This window comes from Drosophila teissieri, chromosome 3L (genome assembly GCF_016746235.2).
Source record: "Drosophila teissieri strain GT53w chromosome 3L, Prin_Dtei_1.1, whole genome shotgun sequence".
Lineage (NCBI taxonomy): Eukaryota > Metazoa > Arthropoda > Insecta > Diptera > Drosophilidae > Drosophila > Drosophila teissieri.
The window spans coordinates 23,023,107-23,036,653 of record NC_053031.1 but is presented as its reverse complement, the minus strand read 5'-3'; the positions used below and the strand labels follow the sequence as shown (position 1 = coordinate 23,036,653).

Sequence of the window (13,547 nt, the reverse complement as noted above, 5' to 3'; positions counted from 1 at the left end):
TTATTGATCAAAAGAAGAGAGGACCACCTGGTCCTTTAAATACATTTTTATTTAAGCTTGAGTATTATAAAGAATTCTTAACAAATTACTGTCAAAAGCTTAAGATTATTCAAAAGAATGGGCCTTTCGCCCCGCTAATTATAATCCACAAATGATGGCATATGCTCTGAAATCGTCAGCGAATCCTTATCCTGGCACTTCCATTCCGCACAACCGATTGGCCCCCGCTCCCATTATCCCATTACACTTCACCAGGGACGATGCAGAGGCAGCGCACTGAGGGTGGGGAGAGGTCCTGTGCGGTGTCTATTTAATTACAATTGTCGCTGTCGCCGCAATCCGTGTCCTGTGCAACGGCAACTGCAATTAACGCACTCTGCCTTTGGGAGCTGCCTGCTGGTCGCAGGATGCAGGATGCAGGCTGTTGCTGGCTGGGAGCGCAGTATCAGAGCTGACCGTGTCTGGGCTATTCCACGGCTTTATCTCCGCTAGAGGTGGGGCTGGGGACTGGAGCTGGGCGATTATTTTACGCTCAATTATTGTTAAATATTTCACAAAATGCGAATATTTATTTTAACATGGCAAATTGGCCCGGTTGGAGCCGGTGTCATGTCCCTGTTTCGGTTTGCCGGCCGAGTGTCCTAATGAGATTGCAATTATTTGGCCATAAATTCGTATTATTCCGGCTTTAAAGTTCATGCACTCCTGTGTGGCACATTTTTATGGCGTTGTTGTTTGGCATGTTGCATGTTGCCGGAGAATTAACCCTGCATGTATTATGTATTAATTAATTTGCCCATTGCACTCGGCGTTATAATTAAATGTTTAATTTATGGCTTCTAATGGGACCGTTAGTCAAGGGAAGGTCTACATGACATCGGAAAGATAAGGAAGACGACACAACTGGATTTGGACATATGTATGTATGTCTTGTAGACTTATTGTTATACCAGTTACTCGTAAAATAAAATTGTATACTAGGTTCGTTGAATAGTATGTAACAGGTTGAAGGAAGTGTCTCCTTCTTGTCGATTTTGGTCCGTCTGTCCGTTTGAGCGCCTCTCAGGAACTATTAAAGCTAGAAAGTTGAGATGCAGGATGCAGATTCCAGTGGTATAGACGCAGCGCTTTGTTTTCAAATCTTGCCACGCTCGCTTTAACGCCCAGGAATCGCCCAAAACTGTCATGCCAACACTTTTGAAACATTTTTATACCCGTTACTCGTAGAGTAAAAGGGTATACTAGATTCGTTGAAAAGTATGTAACAGGCAGATGGAAGCCATATAAAGTAAATATATTCTTGATCAGGATCAATAGCCGAGTCGATATGACCATGTCCGTCTGTCCGTCCGGACGGACGGACGCGTCCGTATGAACGTCGAGATCTCAAAAACTATAAAAGTTAGAAAGTTGAGATTTAGCATGCAGACTCCAAATACATAGACGCAGCTCAAGTTTGTCTCATGATTCATTTTGCCACGCCCACTACAACGCTCACAAACCGCCCAAAACTGTCACGCCCAAACTTTTGAGAAATGTTTTGATATTTTTTCATTTTTGCATTACTCTTGTAAATTTCTATAGATTTGCTCAAAAAATTTTTGCCACGCCCACCCTAACGCCCACAAACCGCCCAAAAGTGCCACTCCCACACTTTTGTAAAATGTTTTCATATGTTTTCATTTTCTTATTAGTATTGTAAATTTCTATCGATCTGCAGACAAGCTTTTTGCCTCGCCCACTCAAACGTCCACAGACCGCCCAAAACTGCCACGCCCACACTTTTGAAAATGTTGATATATTTTAAAATTTTTGTTAGTCCTGTAAATTTCTCTCGATTTGCCGAAAACCGCTAAAAACTGTGAGTGTGGAAATTTCTCCTTTGCACTTCCACCACCTGAGTAACGGGTATCAGATAGTCGGGGAACTCGACTATAGCGTTCTCTTGTTTTATTTTTTTTTATTATTGTTATGGGTATCTTATAGTCGTTGAACTCGACAATAGCGTTTTCTTGTGTGTGTCACAGATTTGTTTTTTAAGGAAATACATTTTAGTTAAAGACATCTTTTTTTGTTATTTTAGTTAAGACGGCAAAACGGTGAAAAAATTAAAAATGTTGTATCTTTCCAGGCAACCAAGAGGAAGGCAGAGGGTAAAAGGTTTCTAAAATTACTATACTGCTTAATGTAAATGAAATAGTGTTTGGCAGCCAGAATTTAACAAGAGAGAATTCTATAGTTACCCGACTATCAAATACCCGTTACTCAGCTACTGGAAGTGGGCGCTAGAGTGGGTGTTGGCAAATCGAGAAAAAAATTTACAAGACTAACAAAAATCTACAAAAATAAAAAAACATTTTTCAAAAGTGTGGGCGTGACAGCTTTGGGCGGTTTATGGGTGGTAGGGTGGGCGTGACAAAAAGTTGTTTGGCAAATCGATATAAATTTACAAGCCTAATAAAAAAATGGAAAAATATCAACAAATTTTGGAAAAGTGTGGGCGTGGCAGTTTTGGGCGGTTTGTGGGCGTTAGAGTGGGCGTTGCAGCATGGGTCAACAAACTTTCGCTGCGTCTATGTCTCTGGATGTTAATCTCAACATTCTAGCTTTTATAGTTTCTGAGTTGTCGATATTTCATACGGATGGACAGACAGACGGACATGGCCAAATCAACTCAACATTTGATACTGATCAAGCATATATACATTTCAACGAATTTAGTGTACCCTTTTACTCTACCCAGACATTTGTAAAATACCAAATGTTATAAACATAACGTGAAACTACGTCGTATGTTTGAAACTTGAATTTATTTAAGCACATACCTTTTAGGTGGCCACTGAAAATTAAAAATCGATTGGGAAACAGTTTTAAAAGTCTTTCTACTTCACGAACCTATGATGTAGATAAATATGTAAAGCTAAATTATTACTTTACATTAACTTATAAATATCAAAAGAATGCAAGCAAATTTGCAGAAAGTACTCGGATGCTTAATTGGGCAACAGTTTTCCGAATGTAAGCGTAGCGTTCTTTAATCGCCCTGATTAAAAGCATTTGGAAAGAACAAAGTAAAGGCACAAGTAAACTAATATTTTTGATACTTTTTGTGTGTACCCTTAAAGCACATGCCACATACTTTTAGGCCGAGTAAAGAGATCGCGGCCGATACAGTAGCGCCGAAAAGAGGATATGGCCGAAATGCACAGCAAATATTGAACAACATTGGCTGGGAATAATGAAATACTTTCGGCGACGGCGACTGTTTCCACACTTCGGGCCCATATACCCCTTTTCGGGATAATTTTCCTTCCGTGTTTGTCTTCTGGGTTTCCCTGCCCGCCTTTGTCAGCTGGTGGTCCTTTTGGGTGAGGGACCGTTGCCCCTCCATTCCTTGGGGCTCAGATCGTCCTGTTGTTTGTTTACCTTGTGTGCAAACTGCATTTTGGTCTGCTTTCGGTCCAGGGCCCACCGAATTTATTGCAATCACGCACGGGATTTGTCGCTTTGGTTTTGGCTCGTCTTGCAGTTGGAAAAAAAAGAGAGCTCTGCGGTGGGAAAGGGGCGCCAGAAACCGCAGAATTGTGCAACTAAAATGCCGAAATGCATTGCGCATTAAATTTGAACTAATTGTTTGGCATTTGTAATGGCTACCGCTGCGCCAAACAATTTAATTGCGGCTGCAGCATCAGCAGTTGCAGAAAATTATTGGCAGGCTACAAACACATTGGCCGGGAAAAAAAGGCAGCGGCAGGCACAAAAAATTTAAATTAATTTGGGGCCTGGGACTGTTTTTGCGGCAATTAATTTGAACACGCGGCCTCTGTTTCTGCTTCTGGTTCCGGTTTTGACTTGCCATATGTGCGGTTACCCTCAGCTGGAATACCCACCTCCTGCCGCCGGTTTACGGCTTTATTTGCCGAGTGCATTGTGTAATACAGGTTTTGTGTACTTTTTACCCAGTCGAGTCGATCCCGGCCACCGTTTGCCGACTGTCTGCGCAGTGACGGCTATCCTGATATATTTTCCAGGACACGGCCGAACAATGTCTGATTAAGGTGCCGCCATTAGTTTTTCACTCTTCCCTACCAGACGACGGTTCCAGGACTAAGGCAACAGTTGACCGACACTAATGCTTTTGAGAGCAGGCAGGAAACCATTTCACCAGCAATTCATGTGTGCTGCTCTTATAAGGGGTCGCTTCAAGTTTTGCCACAGACTTTATTGGCTACTTTTCACCGGATCCCCCCTCCCAAATTTTGCGGACAATTTCCTCATTTCGGCTTCGGCTTGGCCCTTCCATAAAGCTGTTCCGGCGTCGGGATGTCGCTCACAAAGAAGTTGGCAGGAATGAAGTGAAATATCTTCTTCAGCACGTCTAGCAGAATATCCTCGATGGTCTGGGTGATGACCGTGTACAGGGCATCGGCCAGCATGCGCCAGTTGTCGTTAAAAAACTTGTTGGTGCTGTCCTCTGGGGCCGAAGGCGTTTCAAAAGTGGTCACGCTGTGAGTTTTGGAGATTTTAGCTGCTTACCCAGTTGCTTATTGCCATTGAACAGGTTGGAAAAATACGACTTGAGCCCATCCATTTTAAAGTCCACGTGCAGGTTGGTCACGTTGTAGAAGGTGAACCCGCCCTTGGAGTAGAGCCGTGTCTTCGTGTGCATGGTGACCGTCATGTTCTCCGCGTCCAGGAACACCTGCCCCTTTCCGTTGAGCGGGATGAGCAAGATCCGACCGAACAGACTGTAGTCCGCCTGGAGCTTCATCTCGGGCAGTGTGAAGGTGGTCTTCCAGCTGTAGTCCTTCTTAAACACCCTGAAAAAGATGGCTGCCTTACAGAATGCGACTCATTATAGAGAAGCTCGCACTCACTGACTCTCCAGGACGTTCGTGTGCCCGAACCCAATGATCTTGACGTTAGCCAGCTCCACCTTGAGATTGATTGCGTTGCTATTGCCCTGCGTGATCCGTATGCGGTTGAGATAGAAGGGATCGAAGCTTTTGATGCTGGTGAGCCCGGGTATGCCTATGAATCAGTACCAAATTGTCAACACAGAACACACACCGCAGGACTCTACCCACCATCGTTGAGTTTGTCGAATAGCTGCTGGATGCTGTGGGTCGAGCAGTTGACAAAGTCCTTGTCGGCTATCCTACACTCTTTGATGTAATCTGCTGCGGTTCGGTTAGAATTTGGTTCAGTTCATATTGGATTTGGATTCGGATGTGGATTTGGTTGAGATCGCACGGGTGCGAGTGCGAGTAAGGCAAACAAAATACACACAGAGAATTTAGAAAAACAAATCCGGTTTAGTGGTGCAATGTATTTGGCGCTATTTGAACAGCGAGTTCCAGCTGCTAAGCGGGTTAGTCACACATATGTTAGCCAAAAACGGGGGTATTAAAACTGTTTCAGATTAATCCTTCCTAGCAACAGAAGTAACACCATTCCTTCTTGACTGATCTAGCAATCAGGCAGCACTTACGTGGCTCTTTCAAAAATACATCGTCGGTTCTAACTAGGCAACTGGCAAATGCCACCAGCAGCACAATCAGTTCCAAGAGGGCCATCGCCGTATTAATCCGAACCCAAATTAATGGTCGATATTCGAGGAATGTCCAACCGACCAGCTACAGCGAGCAGCAAATGAAAACTGAATAAAACCACTTGCATTTTCCTATTTTCTGCGCCGCATTCGTTTGGCGGAAAAACTTGATTTGAGTGGCTTGCGAATATTTCGCAATCCCATCGTTATCGCGCTCCGTTGGTTAGTTGCCCAATTGTGGGCAGCCAAGAGAACAGTAGTCCGCCAACTGAGCTCTCGCAGTCGAATTGCCAGCTCCATTTCGTCATCGATCTCCAGCTTTGCATCGCAGCAGATCAGATCGGATGGCTGCAGTGGGAAAGACGGGGCAAAGTCTTCAATGAAAACAAATCACCCAAGTGTGGAGTTGTGCCGATGTTGACACTTTACTGCTGAAACGACAGGCGAAGGGGCGACTAGTTGCGAAACCAGGTGCACAAACAGTTCTATTGACGGCCTGCAAACTAACCTTAACTTTTTCTCTTCAAGTAGAAGCTACGGAAAAGCTGAGGCGGAGAAGGCCAGCAAGTTCAGGGAATTACTGTCCGTCAACTGGAGTCTTAGGTCCAAGGTCCGAGGAAACTAAAACTTGCTCGGACGTGGCCAAGCTAAAGTCCATATATCAGGATAGTTGTCAAAGCAACCGTCTAGTCCACTTAAAAAGCCTTTGAAAAAAGTTGTGAAGAAAGCCCCCGAGCAAGCCAGCAGTTTTTCGTTGTCCCGTTTTGAAGGGCAATCAGCTAGGATGTGAAAAATAAGAAAAATAAATTATTGATGCCATTTATAAACCGTCTTTGGGAACTATCTCATTAGACTTAAGCTTCCATTTCCAATATATTAACAAATTTAATGCTTAGCTCTGATCTAATCCAGAAAGTGGTCATACCTATAATATTTCCTCCCACTTTGTAAGACTTTGCAACATACACTTAGCTTTGAGTACTTCAAAAGCAGATTAAATAGTTGACTCATCCGACTATAATCACCAGTGGGCAGTACAGAACGCTGCGTTATAATTAAGTCCTAAAACAATGAAACTAAAATCTCGGGTGGTAATCAGAGCTGCTTCCCAAAAGGTCCATAAAGGGTTGCCTTTGGCTGCCCTTTAAAACTCATAGCCCGTCCGAATTTTTGGCTTTAATTCCAATTGAAAGTCAGGCTTCCGAGGCAGCAAAATCCTGCAAAATTTCTGGCAAGTTAATTTGCATGAAGTGGAGTGGCAAACAGGAAAAGGGCAGCGAGACAAATAAAGGCGCAACCGGTGAGAGAGTTCCCCGGTGGGGAAGAGCAAATATTAATCCGCAAAAAGGAATTGTCACAAATTGTGTGTCCGGGCTTTTCTTTTTTCCAGTGGCGTAGCTATTGTCCCTTTCGAAGGGGTCCATTAATGGTGAGCCATGCTCCCCTTTTTTGACACGTTTGGCTGTTGCTCCTGCTGTTTTTCCAACAGTCTGGCTTTCTCACTGGCGGGGCAAACAACAGCTGCAGCAGGACCCAAAAGGACAAAAAGGACTTTGGAGTTGCGTGCAGTGGCGAACGGGGAAGGGGTTGAAGGGGATGATTGTTTCAAATCGCAAGTTTGGCTTACCTTTTGGGGAATTAATTTGCCAAATAAACGCTGACAAAATGCAGGCAACTGGAGAAGGACAATCCAAAAGGGCCGGCCGTGTCCAGAGATCCAACTAATAGGATTTTGATGATAGTTGCTCGGTTGTGCTTTCTCTTTTTTTCCCTGCCAGAGTCCTCCTTCTGGCATTGCAGTGTGGCCGCCATAATCAATTTTTGGGCCGTCTCTGTCGGCCACATGCCTCTTTTCCCCTCGAATCTCTGAGATGATTGTAGCTCGTGACCCATGAAATGAGTTTTGCCATGTGTGATGCCAGGACGAGGGGCGGGGGTTGCCCCATGAAATGGGCAGAAGATCGGCCAACTGAGCCGCAAAACCAAAAGCTGCGGCACATTTTGTATTCATGACTTCCCTCCTTTTTCCCCGCAATCAGCCCACATAAGTGCCAGGGTTACGGAAAACTTGTTCCCGAGGAAAAATAATGTTCTCGTTTCGTTAAAAATGTATCCTTAGTTTAAAACACCTTATGTATTACTCATAAATAATTATAATGATAGACATAAATAAATTTAAAATTTTTCGAGATGATTTTTAGCCTACATTTAGCTCTTGATGGAATGTTTAACAAATAGCCATATCAATTAAGTATAAAGAACAAAGTATCCTGCCGAGATAAGCATATTTCGCAGCCCTGATAATGATATATGTACATATGTATCTCCCTTTTCTCGACGTCCTGATTCTCCGCTAGCCGTTTTTTGTGTCTGAGATTGTGGTGGCACGATAATTAATTTTGGAGGTCCAAATATTTAAATTTTTGATTTCGAGAGCGGTAAACAGAGATGGAAAATAATATACATAAATATAACGCATATGCACTGTCCGCAAATGTAGATCCCCCAAAAAGGGCGTTTCAGTCCATCTAAGCGGCTTAAATTGACAGGTTTCTGTAAAGGGAGGCCTGGGGAACAGGGAAAAATACGGGGTTCCCATCGAGGGCATGTGTGACCACGCTGGACTCTGCTTTGCGAGTTCATCAACTGAACTGCAACTTTGACTTGTTATAACCGGGAAAACTTTCGGATCTCTTGTTGTCCTTCGTTAGGTTTTTTATGCGCGACTTTTCGACTGCAACTTTCAACGAAATTCCATAATAGTTTTTGTGAGCGCTGCAAACTCTGCATATATTAGCTGCAAACGAATATAAAAAACAGGAAAGCGTTGAAAGCAAAAAGGGGCCAGGGCATTGCTCCACACTTGACTTTTGATGAATTATTTAATTAGCGAGCAGCGGGGACAATTTTTTCCAAGCGCTAATTAATCACTGTGGCTTTTTACGTTCTTATGCGATCCTATTATTTTCGTGGTAATTTGTTTACATCTCATTTCAGAGAACCATACGACATTAAGGGCATTTTAAGTTTTCAGAAACCTCAAAGTGTACTGCCGTCTAAAGTCTGAAAAGTTTTCATTCACGCATGCCGCAATGTATATTTAAACTATTTATAAACAAATAACCAGCCTATACGAGTTTGCTCCACGCTGAAGCTCGACAAGAAATCCAAGCAAGTTTCTTCAGGCCAAAGAGAAGAGTTTGGCTAAGTCTACGCCGAAGGAAAACCTATTACTTGTGTGCCATTTGAAACCGTCGGGTCGAACACAACAACTGAACTATATATATTCTTGTTGGAGCAAAACGGAGTAGATGACGGACTGAGCCAGGCAAAGTTTAGAATAGACACCCACAATATCTTAAATTGGAGACATGCCAACCGTCCGCATATCTGTGCTACCATAAGCAGATGAATATGAGTTGGTTTAATGTAAAGAGTTTGCGGCAGCCGTCTTGCTGAAGTCAACACCGCCTTTTTAGGGCATCATCATTTTCGGGCAACCCTGGCAAATAATTTGCAAAATCAACATCTGACATTCAGACGTCGCGTCGCATGGCGACAATTTACGTCCATAGAAGACTTGCGACAAAGTTTGCAATGCATTTACGCCACCCACATCCCGGATTCGCAATGCGATTCTAGTTGGGATGGGTTGGCCTTGAAAAGTCAGATTTGGAAAACACACTTTTGCCATTTTCGAATATCGCACTTCGGTGCCTTGTTGGCCTGCCCTTGTTTGCGTATCGAGCTGTTGTTGCTACTCATCTGAAGTAGATGAAAGGATTTTGGGCTCCGACAGGACATAGACCTCACCGCGAATCGGGGTTGCTGTTTACTTTAGCGGTGGGTGCGGGATCTTTTTCGTTGCCATTCGACTCTACTTCAACTCGTGTAGCTCCCAGAGCTCAAGTGTGTTTGCCAATTGAAATGCTAGACAAAGTATCTATGTATATGAGGCTTGTCGGGGCCGGTGATGATGTCGATGAATGCCACAGATAGATAGATGGATATAAATGGGGTAGCTCTTTGCCGAGGAACCCTTTCAAGAGTTGAACCAACAACCAGCTTAAACTTTAAAATCATTGCTAGGATGATATTATTATTGTTACCACATCTTGCATGCGATCTTATCAAAAGCTGTTCACATTTTTCTAGAAAAATTGTTTACATTTTATTGACATAAATGGTTTGAAAATTTTACGTAAGACAATTTAAATGAAAAACCCAAAATAAATTATTCTCAAAAATCCATTTGGTGTGTTTAATAATTCAGACGAGAACAACATCGTAATGTGCACACAAATTGCCTCTGGTTTGGCACCGAAATTTTATGCTGAGCGCGTGAAAATTAATTAAAATATTCCCTTGTAACTGCCAAGCACCGTCGGAGCATAACTGAATTTTAATTGAACGCAATCAATGCGAATTTATGAAAGCTCACAGACCACCCACTCACTCCCAGAAGGTCCTCCCACAATCCGACCTACCACCTGCAGGCATCCGATCCAAGCCGGTCCAAAGGCTCCCCGGCCATTGGCGTTAATTTGTCTGTCGAGAAAATATCGAACAGAAAAATCAACTTTACCTCTCGGATGTCAATGGAAGTGCGACCTGCTTAGAGAAGGGCAAGGATAAGGGCACTGAAAACTTAATTAAATGCACGGAATTCGCTTTGGACCGGCCTTGGGTTTATCGGCTGCGGGTGCTTTTGGTAGGCCAATGAATATTTATGCGTGTTAAAGGATTTCGAATAGAATATCATAGTTTGGGGTTGCATGTGAAATGCAATTAAATAAATTTAAATGCCATCTCAGCTCACCTCGAGCACTCTTGGCATATTTATTCAGATTTTAAAGCCCGTAAGTGCACGGCATAAAAATAAATTCAGAGCAGCAGAGCAGCAGCAGACAGAGCAGCAGCAACCAAGTCGAAATGAAATAAATCGAGTAAAATCAGTGTGACAGGAAGAAACAATTTAAGCATGTTGGACAGGATAAGCCTTCTGAGAGCGCCCCTTTCGGGGGCAAGGTGTCTGTGACAATGCAGCACTGCAGATGGCGTTGGGTGGAGTAAGGTGTAAGGAGTAGGGAGTAGGGACGGGCACTGCAGTTTACACACAGTTTGCCAGCGAGACATGGTCGTAGATTTTGCCTGCAAAAAGGATTTGGAGAGCCAAACGAACCGAAAGGCGTACACGACACGAGGCGAGATGAACGGCGCAGGACGAAATGTCCTAATGCAATTGTCCCTCCTGTGTGCGTGCACATGCACATGCACATGTACATGTACATGTACATGCAGATGCAGGCGTGTAAGCAGTCGCCTGTGTCTGTGAGTGTAATTGATTTTATCGGTCATGTTAATTTTGATTAAATATGCAAATCGACGATACAAATTCTCATTTGTAGCCCACTGACAGAGTGAGAGCCGCTCACGTGCGAGTAGATTACCTTGATCACCCCTGGTGGTGGACCTTGTGCCTCGCCCTACGAAGAGATGTGCGCGTGACACGCAGGCACTGGTTGTAACCAAGAAATTTGGATGTTCATATATAGAGTTCTACCGATTTTCAAGTGATCTTCAACTCTGGAAGGCTTAGGAGAAATTGGCGCCAGGGGATAAAATCGAATTCATTTTGCAATGTGCACCATTGTGTATAACATAGAAAAAACCTGGTCTTTCGAGAATATAGCTGGTATCCTAGTTCTTGCTTATACTTATTTTAACTGATGGGCTTGTAATCAATTAGTGGTTTCTTAAGCTTTTGAATATATTGAATATAAGAGACTCCTGAATGAACTCTAACCTTACACTGATAACTACCCTCCTTACCAGGACAAGAGGGGCAGTACTCCGAGTTCGGGCAGCAGGGCTTCCTAGCCCACCATTCACGACTGCATCGCTGGTGAAAGGGCTCCCATTGACAGTTATTATGTTACGGTATTATCTCGTTATTTATGCAGCAGATGACAAATGCAATTTGTTGTTTGCACACCGAACCTGGACCAGGAAGCATCGAGAATAGAGCCCGGCAACTGGCAGGACCGAAAATGGATGCAAGCACATGATAATTTCCAATCATTTGAATAATCTCCTCCTGGCTGGCCGTCCTCCTACGCCGCCTGCAGCTCCGACTCCTGCTCTAATCCTCGATACCGTCGACGTCCATGTTCGCTGTGCGCTGTGAAAATATTAGCTTAAGAAAATGTCTAACGAGCTCTACGTGCTGCGGCATTCAAAAGTGCCTGCCTCTTCTACCGCATCCCTCCGCCACGGACACCCCATTCCGAGGTCATCCGACACACCGGGGAAACCGGTCCTAAGGTGAGTGGGCGGTTGGCGTGACCACGCCTATTAGCTTCGGTGAGGACATTGGTTGACTTTCGTGCGGTTTTTGTGTATTGATTAAAATTGCTGGCCAAATGCGAAATTGACACATGAGATGCATGGACAATTAGCAAACGTTTGGAGAGGGCGAGTTTGTGATACGGAGGGGGCAGTGCTTGTCCAGCCTGGAGGAGGAGTATTTACACCTTCCGAACTTTGCCCTGGCCGTATATCAGCGCCCCTAGCTCAATTCGAGTTGCGACGTTATCTCAGCGCTGGGTGCATAGCTTGTTTGCCTATGTCCAAATGCCTAATCATAAATCGAAATCTTTCTTTAAAAGTGGAACGCAGCAACAACATTGTACGCAGGTATATCTTATCGGGGCCTATGGACGGCTCTAAATTAAAACAGCCTTCTGGCGATCGAATATAATATAAATTGGAATGGTATATAAACAAGTCAGCACTCCCAGAGTACAGTCACTACAGTCAATAAAGTTATATTTGGCCGACAGGTGTCGCCTTGGGGGAAGAGCTTGTTTAGGATTCGGTTTGATAATCCACATTTGCATTGACTGATGGCTTATACTAGAAGATCAGGGGCCTCTCAGATGATTGATGGGTATTGGTTTTGATAAAGAGTATGATTGAGCGGCGGATAGTGTCTTCAGCGAGTGCTGCCTGCAACTTGATTGAAGCTGCAGTGGAAATAGAAACAGACGCTCGGCAGTTCTAATTGCCGTGTCGGGAGTCTGACAAATGATGCTGCCTGCCGGGGAATGTCCTGCCCCAGCCCCACAACGTTGCACCCATTTTCACGCTGCAATTGTTGCCAACGGCCGTTTACTCGCCGGGCTGGCAGACTGAAAAACTGACGGAGTGACATACTGGCAAAACGGCAGACTGTCTCTGTTGCAATGACTACGCCAAGGCAGCCTAGTCAAAAAGGCGGGAGATGGGAGTCGGAGCCCCCAGGGAAAACCGGATCCGAACTGAACCGACTGTGTGAATGGTGTCATTAAACGATTTTTCATTGCAAGCTGCCGCAGGTGAAATGTGCTCGTGCTGTGTGTGACTTTTTAGCGGTTCACGACCTTTGGCCCTTTAATCTCTTGAATCGCATTTGCGTTGCGGGAGGTGAAACATTTTCGTGCTTCTCTCCACTTGCCCGGAAATTGAAAATCAACTCACCTAAAGCGGAAATTATTATTTTCTTATTGACGAGTTTTCCTTACCCTCCCAATTCTGTCAAGTTCTCACCTCCATTTTGAATGTGCCATTGTTCGGCCTCCCAGAGATTGCAGTTTTTGAATACCTTTGGCATTCGGGGCACGTAGATGTAATCAACTTTATGCGGCAATACCCCAGAATGAAATTGAAAATGTAAAATTTCATTAAACTCTTGGCGGTCGCTAATATGGCGTGGTCATTCAGGAAATGTTGGCCAAGAATACAGATCTTTCGTAAGCTGCACTTGTAGTTCGGTTTCCCCGTTCTGTAACATGTGCAAGCACAATACTCGAGCTATCGGTGTGCTATCAGCGGGAAAATACTTATAAGGTTGCAAAACTGTGTCGCTCATGTCATACAATGAAAAATCACCGAAAACACTGTCGGCAACAAAGTTAAATAAAAATGTACTGGCTGGCCATTAAAATGCATTAGAAGC

At 44.0% G+C, this 13,547-nt stretch overlaps 1 protein-coding gene across 2 annotated transcripts; it reads right to left on the bottom strand.

Annotated features, from left to right (window-relative positions):
* Positions 1-4,274: 4,274 nt before the first annotated feature.
* Positions 4,275-5,598, bottom strand: LOC122617749 (circadian clock-controlled protein daywake). Of its 2 annotated transcripts, none has more exons than XM_043793726.1 (5): positions 5,492-5,598; positions 5,088-5,180; positions 4,878-5,031; positions 4,537-4,820; positions 4,275-4,474 (listed from the first exon to the last, which is right to left on the bottom strand). In XM_043793726.1, the coding sequence occupies exons 1-5, from the start codon at positions 5,574-5,576 to the stop codon at positions 4,275-4,277; spliced, it is 816 nt and encodes a 271-aa protein (XP_043649661.1). In that variant the 5' UTR covers positions 5,577-5,598. The 2 variants fall into 2 exon arrangements, with proteins under 2 accessions (XP_043649661.1, XP_043649662.1); XM_043793727.1 differs by having other exon boundaries at positions 5,088-5,177; positions 5,492-5,576.
* Between the last annotated feature and the right edge of the window lie 7,949 nt (positions 5,599-13,547).